The 16890-nt window shown below is 48.3% G+C and overlaps 1 protein-coding gene across 1 annotated transcript; it reads left to right on the top strand.

The window, feature by feature from the left end:
• Positions 1 to 8815: 8815 nt before the first annotated feature.
• Positions 8816 to 12948, top strand: LOC116997666 (mas-related G-protein coupled receptor member A2-like). Its single transcript, XM_033062729.1, is given in 4 exon segments — positions 8816 to 8998; positions 11227 to 11315; positions 11562 to 11750; positions 11753 to 12948. Coding segments are annotated over 2 exon segments (876 nt in total). The 5' UTR covers positions 8816 to 8998; positions 11227 to 11315; positions 11562 to 11671; the 3' UTR covers positions 12550 to 12948.
• The last annotated feature ends 3942 nt before the right edge of the window (positions 12949 to 16890 follow it).

Here is a 16890-nt window from a genome sequence, read left to right as displayed (position 1 = left end):
CACAGGTAAATCAGGACACCCAGGGAGGGTAGCACAGGTAAAACAGGACACCCAGGGAGGGTAGCAGAGGTAAAACAGGGCACCCAGGGAGGGTAGCACAGGTAAAACAGGGCACCCATGGAGGGTAACACAGGTAAATCAGGACACCCATGGAGGGTAGCACAAGTAAATCAGGACACCCAGGTAGGGTAGCACGGGTAAAACAGGACACCCATGGAGGGTAGCACAAGTAAATCAGGACACCCAGGTAGGGTAGCACAGGTAAAACAGGACACCCAGGGAGGGTTGCAGGGGTAAAGCCAGGAAGGGGCCCCGGCAAAAGGAATGATGGTCCCATAATATCCCTGGAGAGTGCCTTGTGGAGAATGCTGAAGTCTTGGCATAGATTATGCATTCATCCAGAGGTAACTATGGATATAATGGTAAAATATTGTTATTTTGTGTGGCCAGTGTGTAATTTGCCAAAGAGGTTTATATGGCCACCTGATGGAACAGATAGAATTTGTTTGAGTTGAATTTTGTGCAGGTATTTAGAGGAGAATTGGAAATGGATTGTTAGGGATGTCAGGGGCTCCCATTATATCAAGGACCCAAGAGCCTGGAGCCCTTGATAACTTTTAAAGTGGGTCCAGATTGAGAGGAGGTGTGTTTTCTGGCAGACACAGGGGCCTCTTGATCCACATTAAATTTCATACCTAAAGGGGGGAAATTATCAAAAAGATCACTGGTATTTTAAGGAGTGAGCGGAAAGGAGGAGCAAGTGCATTTTATTCAATCACTATTAGTAGATGTGGGGGGCAGGTTTAAAATGCATGAATTCCTATTTGTTTCTAATTGTGATTGTAATTTCCTGGGAAGGGATTTGATGGCTAAGGTGGGAATGCAAATTAGTAGTGAAAAAAATGACACAGAGACCAACACTGTGATATCTTTGTGTAAAATGTCTGAGAAGGCTTATGCTGAAATAAATCTGGAAGCGATGGCAGCCCCAAGGAAAATACAGAAAATTAGACATAGAGCCTCTCCAAGTCACTTTGAAGCAACCAGGACAAGTGGTGTCTAAAAAGCAATACCCTCTTTCAAGGGAGGGAAAGAAGGGGTTACAGCCTGTTATTGAGTCCCTATTAAAGGCAGATCTTTTGGAGCTGTGTATGTCTTCCTACAACACCCCTCTCCAGCTGGTTAAGAAACCAGATGGAACCTAGAGAATGGTGCAGGATTTAAGAATAATAAATGAAATTCTCAAACCAAGGCATCCCACAGTTCCAGATCCCTATACAATCTTGAATCAGATCCCTTCTTCACATCAGAATTATTCTGTACTGGATTTCAAGGATGCTTTCTGGGGGAGTCCGATTACAGAAGATAGTAAACAGTATTCTGCCTTTGAGTGGGAACAGGAGGAAGGAGGGAAAATGATAAAACAACAATTGACATGGACAGTACTCCCTCAGGGATATACTGAGTCGCTGGTTTTGTTTGCACAAGCTTTGCAGAAAATATCAAGAGAGTTTACTCCACCCTCAGGAGTTAAGTTGTTGCAGTATGTGGATGATTTGCTCTTATCAGGGGAGCAGGAAATGTGGTTGAAGAGGCTACTGTAAAGCTGCTTAATTTTCTTAAAAAAAAAGGGACTTAGAGTGTCCGAAAACAAGGCACAGTTGGTAGAAAGGAAGGTCAAATATTTGGGACACAGTCTGACTGGAGGGTTGCAGTGTATTGTTCCAGAAAGAATATAAGGAACTTTAGAAGTACCATTACCCCACACAAAAAAAATAAAAAGAGTTGTGACAGTTTCTGGGGTTTGTGGGGTACTGCAGAGCATGGATTGAGGATTTTCTGTTGTGGCCAGAACTTTATATGACTTTTTAACACAAGACAGTCCTAATGTCGTGGTATGGACACCGGAAGGAGAGCAAAGCTTTAGAAAATTAAAAGACAAATTGTTAAATGCACCAGTCTTAGCCCTTCCAGACTCAGAAAAGGAATTTGAACTATATGTGGATGTTAAACTGGGTCATGCTAAAGGAATTTTGGTGCAAGAGCATGGGGGGACATGGGGGCCTGTTGCCTATTTTTCTAAGCTGTTAGACCCAGAGGCTGGCCCCATTGCCTGCAGAACTGCGCAGCCACAGCTCTGACGGTGGCTGAGGCCCGAAAGCTGACAAGGGGAGGGTATCTGATTGTTGAAGTTTCACATCAGATTAAAGCTTTGTTAACTGAGAGAGCCTCTAGGTGGATGATGAAGGTTCAATTATTACAGTATGAATCTTGTTTAATGGAGCAGGAGGATTTAGAATTTAAAAGTGGGGAAGGGTTTGACCCAGTGTCCTGTTTGAACAGCCCTTAAGAGGGGGCCAGGAAGAAACCCATGACTGCACTCAGGTGATAGATCTCCAGACCCGGGCTAGGGAAGATTTATGAGATACTTCCTGGCCTGAGGGAGAAAATAAAAAGGGAAACTGTGGAGAGGGCTTACAGCTGGTCTGTGAGCCAGAGAGATTTAATTGATAAGGTTTACTTCTGAAAGGAATTTTACAAAGGCCGTTGGTATGGAGACCAAGAAGAGAAGAAGGAGAAGATAAGCAAGAAAAAACCTGCAGCTGGAGAAAAGTATTTTTAGAAAAGTTTTGTGAAAAACAGAGGTGGAGATGGTTTTGCACCAATGAACATTATGTTTATCTGTTGTAACCAATGAATAAAGTGCAAACTTCGTAGAGTGTATAAAAGATAACCGGCTGATGTAATAAACAGATTTTAGCCTTCTGAGATGTAGTACGTCCTTTCGTATGTCGTGTCCGCCCCAACAGCGACAGGAAATTATTTACAGGATACTCTATTGTGAATGGGAGACAATTGAAGGAAGGGGGGAGGTTACTGCCTGCCTGGTCAGCTCAGACAGCAGAGCTGTATGCGCTTGTGAGAGCCTGTGAGTTATACTGGGACAAGACAGTGAATGTTTTTACTGTTTCTAAATATGCATGTGGGGTGATACTTGCATTTGGGAAACTGTGGGAAGAAAGAGGTTTATTAACCTGCAGGGGAAGGATGTTAGCTCATGAGAACTTAATCTCTCACCTATTGGAGGTGATGAATTTACCAAAAAGGGAGGCAATAATCCACATTAAGGGGCACCAGGTAGGGTGCTCGGAGGAGGCAATAGGAAACCGACTGGCTGATGAAGCAGCTCGGAAAGCTGCATTGTAGTCTCCAAGATCCTCCCCCTGTTCCCAGTAATTGCATCTTTGCTAGAGAAGCTGTCTTTTCCACCAGAGGAACTTGAGATAATTAAAAAGAGTGGGGCAGAGGACAGAGGAAATAATTGGTTTACAAGGGATGGTAAACAGTGGATACCAAAAGCTCTGGCCTTACAGTTGTTAAAACAACTTCATGAAGGAAGCCACTGGGGCTCCTGAGGACCAGCAGAAGCCTTTCCCGAAATGTATGCTGCTTTGAGTCTTTTTACTCTGGCAAAACGGGCTGTTGAGGGTTGTTTGATTTGTGCTGAAACAAATAACAGAGTTACAAAGAAATTTGCCAGGGGAGGGAGGCCTTGGGCTGTACGTCCCTTCCAGAGATGCCCGGTGGATTTTACTGAAATGCCCCACTTGGCAAGATTTAAATATCTTCTAGTAATAGTATGTCAGTTAACAGGCTGGCCAGAGGCATTTCCAGTCATTTCCACAACTACAGGATCAGTTGTTAAAGTATTTCTGGGACAAATAAATCCAAGACGTGATTATGGCAGCAGTAGACTCAGATAGGGGAACTCATTTTACAGGAAAAATTCTTCAAGGAGTTATGACTGCTTTAGGAATACAGTGGAACCTCCATAACCCCAGCACCCCAGAGTTCAGGCTGGGCTGAAAGGATGAATGGAGAAATAAACACTTTCTGAGGCTGGTGATAGAAACTAAGATGCCGTGGGTAGGGCTCCTGCCCCTGGCTTTGGCAAGAATAAGGGCCAGACCCAGGGGAGATATTCAGTTATCTCCCTTTGAACTGATGTTTGGAATTCCTTACCCTTGTAATTCCCAGCCTAGTGGTGGGGTAGAGATAAGTGATGTATATTTGAAACAACCTGTGGCTCGGATACTGTCTCTTGTGAAATCTCTTCCACAGGAAGCTCAGCTGGCACAGACCCTGCCTTTGCACTTTGCTGTTCACAACATCCAGCCAGGAGATTGGGTCCTAGTCAAGGAGTGGAAAGAAGCACCACTGGTGGTGAAGTGGTGTGGACCTTTCCAGGTGTTGCTGACCACAGAAACAGCCATCAAGACAGCTGAACACGCATGGACCCATCACACTCAGGTCAAGGTCTCTGCAGCCCCAGAGATCTGGACATCTCAGCTGGAGGAGAAGGATGGGAAGCTGTGACTGACACTCCACAGGAGTGGACTGGAGCAGCAGCCAGTGCATCGACATCGGGGGAAGCCTCGTGTGCCTACCCACAGACTGCCTGCTGAAATAGTTTGTGTGGACATCCCTCCTCTTGGATCTCCCAATCCTCATTGTCATTGTTTTCTTTATGCTCAGCTGTTTCTGTGCCTTCACTCGCCACGGGTTGGGTGGAGGACAACGTGAAAGTGAAAATTAAGTTAGGAGATTAGATAACACCATTAGAATGTTTCTCTTAATAATCTTACCTTTATATTGTCAGATAGATTGGGGCCAAAAATGGGAAAATAACTTTTTAACCTTAGGAGAGGAAGTAGCACAAACCTTTAACCTTAGCAATTGTTGGGTCTGTGGAGGGTCAGGGGGATCTGAAAACTGGCCATGGGTGGCCAGCTCAGTCGAGCCTAAATGGTGGGTTAGCACCCTGAATGAGGTCCGTAATGGAACAGGATTTTGGGATGAAGAAGGAAGTCCATGGAGGCTTCATTCTTCTGAAAGTAGCACTTACTGTCTAAATAGAACAGGAAGCACATACGTGGGAAAAAGTGTTTGTGACTGGACTTTGTCTTTGGGTTTAGATTTTTGGATCTCCAACTGCCCTCCTTATGATTGCTCCACATATCAAGGCAGATGAAATTAAACATATTTTAAGCTCACTAATGGTAGCTGAGTAAAGTGTTCCTTCCATAATTACCAGAAGGATTTTGAAGGCTATAAAGCAGTGGGGAAGGATAAGTTTTTGACCACTTATTTTTAAGCTGCCCCTGAGATAATTCCACAAGTAGGACACATGTTGTCTGTGACTATCAGTGGAAGTGGCAACACCGGAATGGAACTCGAACCCTATTTAGTAGGTTCTGGTCCAAATCTAACAAAAAATATCTGGGATGTAACTGCAGCTGGAAACCTCATGTAGGAGCATGGAAATGCAAATACTGTAATTCTCATGGACAGGCAAATATTGTTGGGGGACCACTAGGCCCAGGAAGCAAGCCGTATTTTGACCCCCCAACTAATCATGAAAATCTGAATGGTCCCTTTGCCAATGGGACCTGGGCTTTAAAGGTGCATTACTGGATTTGTGGCCAATATGCTTACTGCAGGTTACCCCCAAACTGGTCAGGGATACGTTATGTGGGGTATATCAGACCACTGTTCTTTCTGCTACCACAAGTTCAGGGAAATCACTTAGGAATCAATGTATATGATGATCTAATTAGAGAAAAGTGGTCAATTGATGTATCCCTGGCTGGAGGGAGCACCCAAAATTGGGGTGATGATGAATGGCCACCCAAATGAATCATACACTATGGACCAGCCACTTGGAATCCTAATGAATTAATATCAGGAGTCAGAGAACCCATTTATAATTTAAATCAAATAATTAGGTTACAAGCTGTCTTTGAAATAGTAAGCAGCCAGACAGCTACAGCTCTTGACCTTCTTGCTGACCAATCCACCCAGATGAGAAATGCAATATTCCAACACCTATTTGTTAGCAGAAGAAAGGAGAGTGTATGGCAAATTTAATGACTCAAACTGCTGTTTGCAAATAGATGACAATGGAAAGGTGGTGAAAGAAATAGCAAAAGGAATAAGAAAGTTAACTCATGTGCCAGTCCCAACATGGAAAGGATGGGAATGGGACATGTATTCATGGCTACCTGGTGGACTGTGGGTTAAACAACTGCTTTTCTTCCTCTTACGTGTTGTAGCAACTCGAATCTTTTTACCATGCATGATCCCTTGCTTAGTACAACTCATTCAACATGTAATCAAAGGGATGCAGGTAATAGCCATGCCAACAGATCCAGAGATGGCTGCAGGAGGACAGAAACTGATGTCTCTGCAAATAATTGCAAAACCAAAAAAGACCCAGGAACAAGAAATTAAGTCAATGATAGCTAAAGTTTGTAAAGACAATTATTAAGAATAAAAGAGGAGGGATTGAGAGGAATGTTGGATTTGTCTTTACAAACAAACTGTGGGTCTGCTGGTAGATTAGAGTAGCACTGAGAGATAAAGGAAACAATGGGATTGATTACACTGATTGATGAATGGGAAATGAGATTTGCCTTTACAAACAAACTGCAGGTTTGCTGATAAATGAAACTCTGTATTGGAAGATTAAAGAAAAAATGCAGGGAAAATTATGAATTCCATAAGAATTAAAAATTACAAGGGAGGGTTATACATTAGAGGGGAATCTCAGGCTGTCTGGGAAGTCTGTGCCTCTCAAATACCTCAGTGAATGGGGAATGAGAGAGGCAAATGCGGCCAGGAAAATAGGATAAAAAGGAGACTGCGTCCTCCAAAAATCTGAGAGACCCCAGGGGAATGCCCCATGGCCTCTCCCTTTATTTGAATAAAGCAAAAGGGACTGCTCTGTCTTCTTTTTGGACATAAAGCTCTGGTGTTTGTGGATTAATTTTCCTGACATTTGCAAGACACTTCATGATCCATGAACTAAAAGGGCTTCTGGAGAGTTGGAGAGGGACTTTGGACAAGGGCATGGAGTGACTTCCCAATGCCAGAGGGTGGGTTCAGGTTGGATATTGGGAAGAAATCCTTTCCTGTGAGGGTGCTGAGACCCTGGCACAGGTTGTCCAGAGGAATGGGGTCAGGTAAAAAGAACCTGTGCTAGTTTTGCATTAACTGGCACTTAGAAGATTTGGGTTTTACACATCCACTGAAGTTTCCTCCCTGAGAACTTCCTCTGTGACTTGGTGGGACGAGTCGGAGACTGGTTTGATTCTGGTTTGGTTGACAACCTGGGAAACCAATTGGAGGATATCTTTCGCCTCTGTGAATTCCCGTTTTGAAGCCAGCAAACGCTGCTGTTTCTGGCCCGGGACAGCCCCTCCAGCGTGGGCTGAGTGTCCTGAGATCCTGGCACAGCTCCAGCATGGCCTGGCACGGCCTCTGCAATCCCCGTGTGAGATCTGAACTCTCAATGCTCAGGTAAAACTTGCAGACCTTTCATCCTCCCTCGAGTGAGAGGGAAAAAGAACAGAGAGAAGACACCAAGGTCGGAGAAGCAGGAGTCAGGTTCGAGACGGAAGGAGAATGAGGAGGTGCCATGAATTTAGGCTGAAAATCCTTTTCTAAGCTACAGGGATGGACTATAATACACTGAAGATTCCTATAAACCATGGAAAAAGACATGGAAGAGTTGGAGCGTTCAACTTGTAGATCATGAGCGAAGGCATTTGTGTTTTGCCCCAAGGGAAGAAGGGGATCTCTGTTCCTAGAGATGAAGGATCAAGAAGAGAGTTCTGAGATTGATGAAGAGAACCTTTGCTTTTGAACATCTCATCCTTAAAAGTAATACCCCATGAGTTTGACATGAGGTTCCATAAGCAGAGCTCTGGGCAGGCTGTGAAGATGGGAGGAGTTTCACAATTGCAGATTCCCAGGTGGCTGCTATTTGTGAAAAGTGAATCCATGAAAGAATTGTTTTTTCCTCTTGTGAGAAAGTCCCTATAGCCTGACAAGGGCAGACTCCTCTCCCTAGAGTGAACTGAAAAGCACTATTCTCAAGCTCGTAACTGACAGAGGGGTTTCTGTATTTTTTCATTAAGAAAAGAGGGGTCTGAAGGTTTTGTTCTGAATTCTATTATTCTTTTATGTTGTTAATAAAAGTTTTCTTTACACCCTTTAAGTTTTAAATTTGACTTGCTTTTGGTCCTAATCCTATCTCACAGCAGGAAATAAGTTTATTGAAATTGGTGAATTAAACCCAGTACACAACCACAAGTGTGTTCGCAGAACTGAGGAGGATGAGCTATAATGAAAGGGTGGAAAGAGGATCACAGCACCCCAAAATCTGGTCTCCAACAGCTTTCATTGCATCATTAAGGTTATTGGCAGTAATTAGGGTGGGCTCCAAGTGCTGATAACCTGGCTGCAAACAGCTGGTTGCTGTCCTTCTCATGGGCTGTGTGAGCCTGCAGTAGAATTACAAAAATGGCAGTTCTGCGCTCAGCTGTGCTCCCATGAACCCCGGGGAGGTTTTGGCAATGATTCTGGAGCTCTTGCCAGATAGGGAGTTGTTTCTGACAAGCAGCCAGATGCTTTGACAGCAGTGCCAGCATTCCAGTGCCACCAGCACCACCAGCATCCCTCTGCTGCTGGAGGAATAGTGACCCTCAGGGAAGGGAAATGATGAATGGTAAAAGCCTGTCAGGTGAGGGGAGGATGTTGAAGAATGGGACACTCTACTGGGAAGGAGTGTTTCCAATTAGGGGGGTATCATGAATCATTCACAAAGATAAAACTACTCCCTTTGCATTAAATAAATAAATAAATAAATAAATATACATATATACAGAGTGAAGCACTGATGTAGTCAAAATTATACAACCACCTTTGCCTGCCCGATGACCCCACCGAGACTTGAGGAGCAACAGCAGGAAAGGGCATGAAGAGGAGCCAGCAGGACGGGAATGGGAGCTCCTGGTGATCTGGGCACTTTCTCCTTCATGTTACTGACCTGGGAGGATCCACTTTAGGACATGGATCCCAAAGGAGCAAGAGGTACCAGGAAGCACCGCTGATCTGCACAGACCCCCTGTGCCTGCTGCTGCCCCACAGTGAACAGGTCAGTGCAATGTTTTCCTTCCTCCCTGCCCCACCTTCCTCTCCTCCAGCAGCTGCTCTGTTCCTGCCACCCTCTCCTGGTGAGTGCAGTGCCCTCCCCAGGTCCCCCCTCCTCTGCCCTGTGCTTCCCGTCTGTATCTTGATGTTGAAATTGGCTGAAATAAGCATTCTAACACAATGGGAAGCATTCAGAAGCAGGAATTCTTTACCTGCACAGGACACATAGAAGGATCTCTCCCCCATCTGTTTGTGCTGAGACATTGCCACAGGAGTTTTATCCGTTATAACCACACACCGACATTAAAAAGTTTTTCTGTAACACATAAACATCATTTCCCTGGAATTTATTTTCATGTGTCAGCCTCTTACTGGAAGTACAGTAATTTCACTAATAGAAGCCGCACTGAGTATAAGCCACATCTCTGGGTGTTGGCAAATATTTCGTTCTTTGTCCATAAATAAGCCGCAACTGAGTATAAGCCGCTCTGTCATTCGCAGCGAGGACCCGCGTGCAACAAAATTGCCAATTAGTAACAGAACCGCGGCAGGGCGGGGTTTACTGGCTCGGCTCAGGCTGTGCAGGCTCAGCCTGCTCGGAGCTGCCGACTGGGCTAGGTGGCCCAGGTCGGCGCTGCCGCTCGGTGGGGCTGCTCGGGGCCAGCTGCCGCCTCTGGGCTCACTCACCCTGGCCCGGCGCTGCCCTGTGATGGCAGGCAGGGATGGAGCCCCCCCTGCTCCCGCGGCGGCGGAGGTGGCAGGCGGGGATGGAGCCCCCCGCCGCCTCCCCGGGCCGCAGCAATGGCGGCACGGGGCCCCTCCGTCTCTACCCCGGGCTGCAGCACAGGAGGGAAGGAGAGAGCTCTCCCGCCTCTCTCCCCGCCCCCCGTGCTGCCTGCAGGGAGCCAGGCTCCACCCGCGGCACAACACAGTAACAATTTGTAACCATCATGAAACGCCGGCTTTTACTGGCAGGTGCTCAGCTGGGCACCCTGGCTGGTACTTCTGAGGTTGTAAATGTCAGAAAATTATTTCTATATTAGCCGTTCCTGAGTATAAGCCGCATTTCCGGTTTGGGAGCAAAATCTTACTCAAAATGGTGCGGCTTGTATTCGTGAAATTACTGTACTTTTATGATCCTGAAGGTTCATCCAGAGGGGTCTCTGGTGGTCATATTCACTGAGTGCTGCAATATTAAAGGTGACCCTGCCTTGATCTTTTCCTTTGGCCATGTGCTCTTGCTTCTTGTTACAGAACTTGCCCCAAAACCCCTGCAGGCCTCCTTATGCGTTTGTGCCCTGGCTCCAGCCACATTTATCATCCTGTGAGCACACTGGAGCTGGGCTTTCCTCCTCCCTCCTGTGTCCCAGAACCCCCTGGCCAGGAGGAGCAGAGACACTGCCGGGGTCCCAGGTGGAGCAGGGAGCAGTGGGGCTGTCAGGGGAAAACAAGCAGCCCTGGGTGGGTTCTGGGGTGTCAGAGCAGGCTGGGGGGTCAGGAGAGGGTCAGAGGGGGTTGGAAGGGGTCTGGATGCTGGGAAAGCCAGAGGAGAGCAGAGCCTGACAGGCCATGCTCAGAGTGGGGGAGAGGCTGTGATATGGGAAACCTGTGGGGTGTGATAGGATGGAGTGGGGTTAGGGGCAGGTCAGGATTAGGGAGAGGGAGAGGGAGAGGGAGAGGGAGAGGGAGCTGCTCAGTTGTGCTTCCTTGGGCCCAGGGCAGGTTTTCACAATGATCCCAGAGGTGTTCCCGGAATGGGAGTTACTTCTGACAAGCAGCCAGCTGCCTCACCAGCACTGCCAGCACTCCAATGCCACCAGCACCACCAGCATCCCTCTGCTGCTGGAGGGACAATGACCCCCCAAGGAATAGAACTAAGGAATGTTAGAAACCTGTCAGAAGAGTAAAGGCAGTCGGAGAATGGGACATTGTGCAGGAAAGGAACGTTTCCCATCAGAAGAAAACGAGAACCATTTCCAAAATATTTCATGTGGAGATTTTGACAAAAGTCACTTCCTCTGCAGTAGAAAAACCCAAGATGAATACCTCTGAGGAAGTGGAACTCTGACGTAGCCAAAGATGCAATTTCCGACTCCCCGTTACTCCACTGAGTCTCTGGAAAACAACTGCGGAACAGGGCATGGAGACGAACCAGCAGGCCGGGAATGGGGAGCTCCTGGTGACCTGGGCACTTTCTCCTTCATGTTACTGACCTGGGAGGATCCACTTCAGGACATGGATCCCAAAGGAGCAAGAGGTACCAGGAAGCACCGCTGATCTGCACAGACCCCCTGTGCCTGCTGCTGCCCCACAGTGAACAGGTCAGTGCAATGTTTTCCTTCCTCCCTGCCCCACCTTCCTCTCCTCCAGCAGCTGCTCTGTTCCTGCCACCCTCTCCTGGTGACCGCAGTGCCATCCCCAGGTCCCCCCTCCTCTGCCCTGTGCTTGCCTTCCACATCCCCTGCTTAACATCCCAACCCTCCCATTTCCCACTCTCACACCGGAATTTCCACTGCCCTACTTCCCTGCACATCTCACTCCTCCCCACTAAATCTTTCCCACTGCAGGGAGCTGCTGAGATGCTGCATGGTCCATCCGTGGATTCTCCAAGCACTGACTCCCGTCCACTCTGACCACAGCCAGGGACCACATTCCACTGCCTGCCCAGTGTCCATCCATGGAGGTGACCACCGTGTCCCCATCTCCTGCCTCACCCACTGAAGGGGACGATCTCTGTGAGACAGATGTCACCAATGTGACATACGCAGTGTGGCACTGCTCTTCTGCCTCTGTGGGCTGGCTGGGAACGGAACTGTCATCTACTTCCTCAGCCTGAAAATCCGTTACACCGGCATCTTTAACCTGGCTGTTGCCGACTTCCTCTTCCTTCTGTTCATGGTCCCCTGTGCTCTCCTCTTCCTGGTGGAGGACATGTCCTGCTCTCCTATTGTGCCTTTGATGTACCTGAGCTTCCTTTTCCAGCTGTCAGTGGTCTCCTACCTGTGGGGGCTGTTCCAGCTGATCCTCATCAGCAATGTTGCCAGTTTGTACAAGGTATTACAGTTCTGCTGCCGCAATAACCTTCCTCTGCGTCTGTTGATGGTGGTTGCCAGTGTCCAAGGCTGGACCTTCTTTACTCTCTTCACTGTCATTCCCTTGGTGACTTCCCTGTGCCCATCATACCAGCAGGAGCAGTGCAGGGCATCTCTCATCTCCATGTACATCGTCATCCTGCTCCTGTTTCTTGCACCCGCAGTCATTTCCCACACAATCGACATCATCAGGGCCAAACGTGGCTCCAGGAAGCAGCAACTCAAGAGGCGACACATCGTTATCTTCATCATTGTGCTCTTCACTCTCCTCCTCATCTTCTGCAATTTCCTACAGCAGCTCGGATATTTCCCTGTGTCCTCCGAGGTTTTTTTCCTGCTCACCTGCATCCACAGCAGAATCAAACCCTTCATCTACTTCTTGGCAGGGAAGTGCTCAAGTCCCTGCTCCGTGGAGTCTCTCCAGCTCTCCCTCCATAAGGTTTTTGAGCAGCAAAAAGATTAAACTGTGTGCAGCAATGATGTCAACACAGACACAGTGATCTGAGCCTGTTGATCCCTTGCACTGCTCTGCTGAAGGACCTCGGCACAGCTTTCCTGGAGTCACCTGATGAATAAATATCCACAGCATCACCCTCCCTGTGCTGGTGCACTCCTGCAGGAGAAGGGAGCAGGGGCATTGCCAGGGGCAATGTGGGAGGGATGCTTTGCCATGGAGCACATTGGAGCATGGCTTTCCTCCTCCCTGCCCTGCCCACATGGCTCCAGGCAGTGCAGCTGGGCTCAGTGCTGTTCCCCAGCTCTATTCCCCATGGAATGACCCTCATTGCCTGCGCCCCAGGGAATGAACTCCATCTCCTTTGGCTACCCACATGAGTTTCATGGTGTTTTGAGGGATCTCCTGGCTGCAAACAGTGTGACACTAAGCATTGGGTGGCAGTGATTTCCCAAATGCCTGCAGGGCTGGTGCCTGTGGATGGCAGGAGAGGGGTTGGGATCACACGGAGCCTCCTTCCCCTTCTGTCCAGCAGAGCCAGCCCTGCATTCCCAGCTGATGGGAAGAGACACCAGGTAGGGCTGCAGAGCTGGGCAGGGACAGCAACATTCCCTTGTACTTTCAGTGGGAATCTGTCACATTCTTAATTTCTGCAAATAAATTTTTCTGATCAAAGGGCTGGGTCAAAGGTGACTTCCAATGAACCCTTGTGCGTGTGACCAAAAAGAGCTTTCAACACGGAAATTCACATCACCAGATGCTTGGACCATTTAATTGCACAGAAATTTGGGGTTAAGCTGATGTTCTGCAGAATGGGGTCAGCCTCTGTTATTCCAGCATCAAAGTCCAAGAAATCCCTTGACTACCTCCATCCTGATCCTGGCCACCCTCAGGAGGAGCTGAACAGGGACTCTGCACAGCAGCTGCACCCAAAATCCGTCTTGTACTGATCTTTGTCATTTTATTATTACCCCTGCTTCTGATTTGGTTTAATTGTTTTTGTTTGTTTCCATTGTGATAAATCTGACCTCAGAATTTATTGAATAAACAACATCCAGGCTTCTCTGCATAGGTTGTCCCTGGTGAACAATGTCCAAAATTGCTCATTTCCTTATTTTATCCCATTCTAAAGATCCTGACTTGTCTCTGAGGAGGGCAGGTACCTGTCTCATACCAGAGCTCTTCCTAAGGCAGTGCCTGCAATGGTTGGGATGATGTTGGCAGTGCCAAGATCTCCTCATTCCTCCTGGGACAGACCTGGGCAGCAGCCACATCTCTTACCCAGGGGGAAGTTGTCCCTCCTTTTCCACTGCCTTAAATCCAGGGGAAACCAAGGTGCCACTGCTTCTGGAAAGGGAAGGGAGAGTGAAACTTGTTGGTGGTGAGTCAGGCTTTGGAGACACACATGTGAGGTAAAATATCTACAAAGCATTTAGTAGCAGGGTTGTTAATAATTAACAGGGCAGAGCAACTTCCACACCTGACTGGGTTTTTCTCTCCCTGTCCCCTGTTTTCCTGTCTCCCTCTTTCTTGCAAAGCAGAAACTTTCCACGGCACAACATCTTGTCAAGGAGAGAACAACTCAGCCAGGGAGTCCCTCCCAAGGCATGTGCAGAAGGATTATGATACTGCAATGCACTTTTTCCCCTTCCAAGCGCATTCCTTGTCTCCAGTGTGACCCAGGTGATGCTCTACCTGAGCTTCCTGTTTCCCATGGAATCCTAGAAAGTTTTGGGTTGGAAGGATTGTTAAAGGCCATCCTTCTCCAACTCACAAGCCAGCCCACATCCCCAACCTCAGTGTGCATTTTGGGCAAAGCCTTCTAGGGACTATCCCAAATAGCTGCACATGCCACTGCACAATAAAGCTCATTCTGAAGGCTCCTCAGGGTCTTCCCATGTGTCAGGACCTGCAGGAGATGGAAGGGATTTGCCCAGGAATTGTTCTGCTCTGCTGTGCCGAGATCTCTTATCCACTTGCATGCTGTTTTTAAGCAAACACACCAAGAAAATCCATTGAGAAAAGCTCTCAGCCCTGGTGACTCAGTTTTAATATTCCACAGGGTAGGGAAGCTCATTTCTGATACACAGAAAGCTCAGACCTGTTGAACAGGAAAGACTCAAAGCAAGGATTTCAAAGCAAGAGGTTTCCTGGGTGTCCCTTCCCATGGCAGAAGGGTTGGAATGTGATGATCTCTAAGGCTCCTTCCAACCCAAACAATTCCATGATGATTCCTCAGGTCATCCAGAATCCTCTCCAGGCAGGAGTTCCCTGCTGCACACAGCACCAGCCTGACAGAGCTCAAGGAGCTTTTGGACAATGCTCTAAAGCACAGGGTGGGATTGTTGGGATGTGCTGTGCAGCGCCAGGAGCTGAACTCCATGATCCTTGTGAGTCCCTTCCAACTCTGGATATTTTATTGTTGAATTTTATGGTGACTCTGTTTCATGATGATTCCACTTGATGAAGATTCTATGCTGTTGACCCTATTCCCTGGCTCTGGCACATCCTCAAAAGCCCTCTGGAAGGCAACGCCAACAGAGAGGGTGAATTCCTCTGCACAACTCCCAGCCAGGAAGTCAATCAGAGGATGGGCTCTGCTGTGGGCACAGGTGAGTGGGAGAGAGGTGCTGAGGGCAAAGGCAGAGAAGTCAAACGCCCTCAGCAAAAGTCAGAACCCAAAATGAGCGGTGAAGAAGGGCAAGGAGACGACAGGCAGCAGGAGCAGGGCACAGAGCTGCCGTGGGGGCTGGAGGTGTTGCAAACAGAGACACCCTAGAAACACTTTCAGTCCCCCAAATGTGACTTTTCCCAACCGCTTCCATGTGGAGCAGTACAGGGAAAGGTAAGGGACAGGAGAGATGGCAAGCAGGATGTGGGAAACTTCACCGCACCAGCTGCTGTCCCTGGGTCAGGATCTTCAGAGGTTCCCTGAAATGGTCACTTGGGAAAGGGGAGCAAAGCCCTCGGGGTGAGCCCGAGCAGCGTCCGGCGCGGGGTCTGTCCCAGCTCCTGCCACAACCCCTGTTCTCCGTGCTGGCTCCTGTTCTCCAGGGCTCTCACAGACAGGGAACTATTGCAGAGCCTGTGACGGGATCAGGGCTCTGCTTCTAATCTGCTCCTGACTTTCTCCAGGAAATGAGGAACAGCACAGAGCCTCAGCAAGGAGACCTATGGCAAAAGCAGTTTGTCTCCATGTGAAACATCCCCTTTCATTTTAAAGCAACCCCAATCCCAAAATCTTGTCTTTTGAACTGCCTGAACTTGCCCTATCTCTGTCCTACGGTCCTTAAGATCCTGCATTACAAATGTGCTGCTAAACTTTGATTTCCAGTTCCATTCTAGTTTTGCCACTTGTATACCACAACTGCAGTGGTACTTCACGTTCACCACACAGATTGCAAGAGGATTCAGGGCATCAAAATTCTGTGTGTGTGCTGGAGCACAGGCATAATGCAGAGGGATGATTTAGGATTTCAGCAACGTCGTTTGTTCTTGCAAGAGGTGAATCAATGCTGCTCTCTTGGCTATGACCCTTAGAAAGTTGCAGGTTTCATCTGAGTCATCTTCTACACGCCCCTGGGAGTCAGACAGCAGCCTACAGTGAATTCCAAGGAATTCCTGGAAACCTGGCTGACATGCCTCAGGCATCTGGGATGCTCCTGCTGGAAACTGGCACCTGTGGTGGCCCTGGGACCAGAACTGTCACCTCTCTTCCCTGCTGACACCGCATTTGTGTCCCCAGCTATGGAATCTCACTTCCCCTCACCAGGACAATCCTTGCAAGTGCAAACACATCATGATCCATGAGCTAAAGGGGCTTCTGGAGAGTTGGAGAGGGACTTTGGACAAGGGCATGGAGTGACAGGACAAGGGGGAATGGCTTCCCACTGCCAGAGGGTGGGTTCAGACTGGATATTGGGAAGAAATCCTTCCCTGTGAGGGTGCTGAGGCCCTGGCACAGGTTGCCCAGAGAGGCTGTGGCTGCCCCATCCCTGGAAGTGACAAGGTTGGATGGTGTTTGGAGCAACCTGGCCTAGTGGAAGGTGTCCCTGCTGGCAAAGGGACAGTTTGGGATCAGGTATAAACAACCACAAGTGTTCCCAGGACTGAGGAGAAGCAGGAGCTCTGGGGAAGGGCTGGGAGTTCACAGCACCCTGATCTCCAACAGCATCCACTGCATCATCAAGGGGATTGGCTGTAAATAAGGTGTGCTCCAAGTGCTGATAACCTGGCTGCAAACAGCTGATTGCTGTCCTTCCCTTGGGCTGTGTGAGCCTGGACTGGAATGATGGAAATGGGAGTCTATGGCCCAGAGGTGCTCCCATGAGCCCAGGGGAGGATTTGGCA

The sequence above is a fragment of the Catharus ustulatus genome, chromosome 6 (genome assembly GCF_009819885.2).
Source record: "Catharus ustulatus isolate bCatUst1 chromosome 6, bCatUst1.pri.v2, whole genome shotgun sequence".
NCBI classification, from domain to species: Eukaryota; Metazoa; Chordata; class Aves; order Passeriformes; family Turdidae; genus Catharus; species Catharus ustulatus.
The sequence above is the reverse complement of the archived record's forward strand: the minus strand, read 5'-3'. Positions and strand labels throughout refer to the sequence as shown.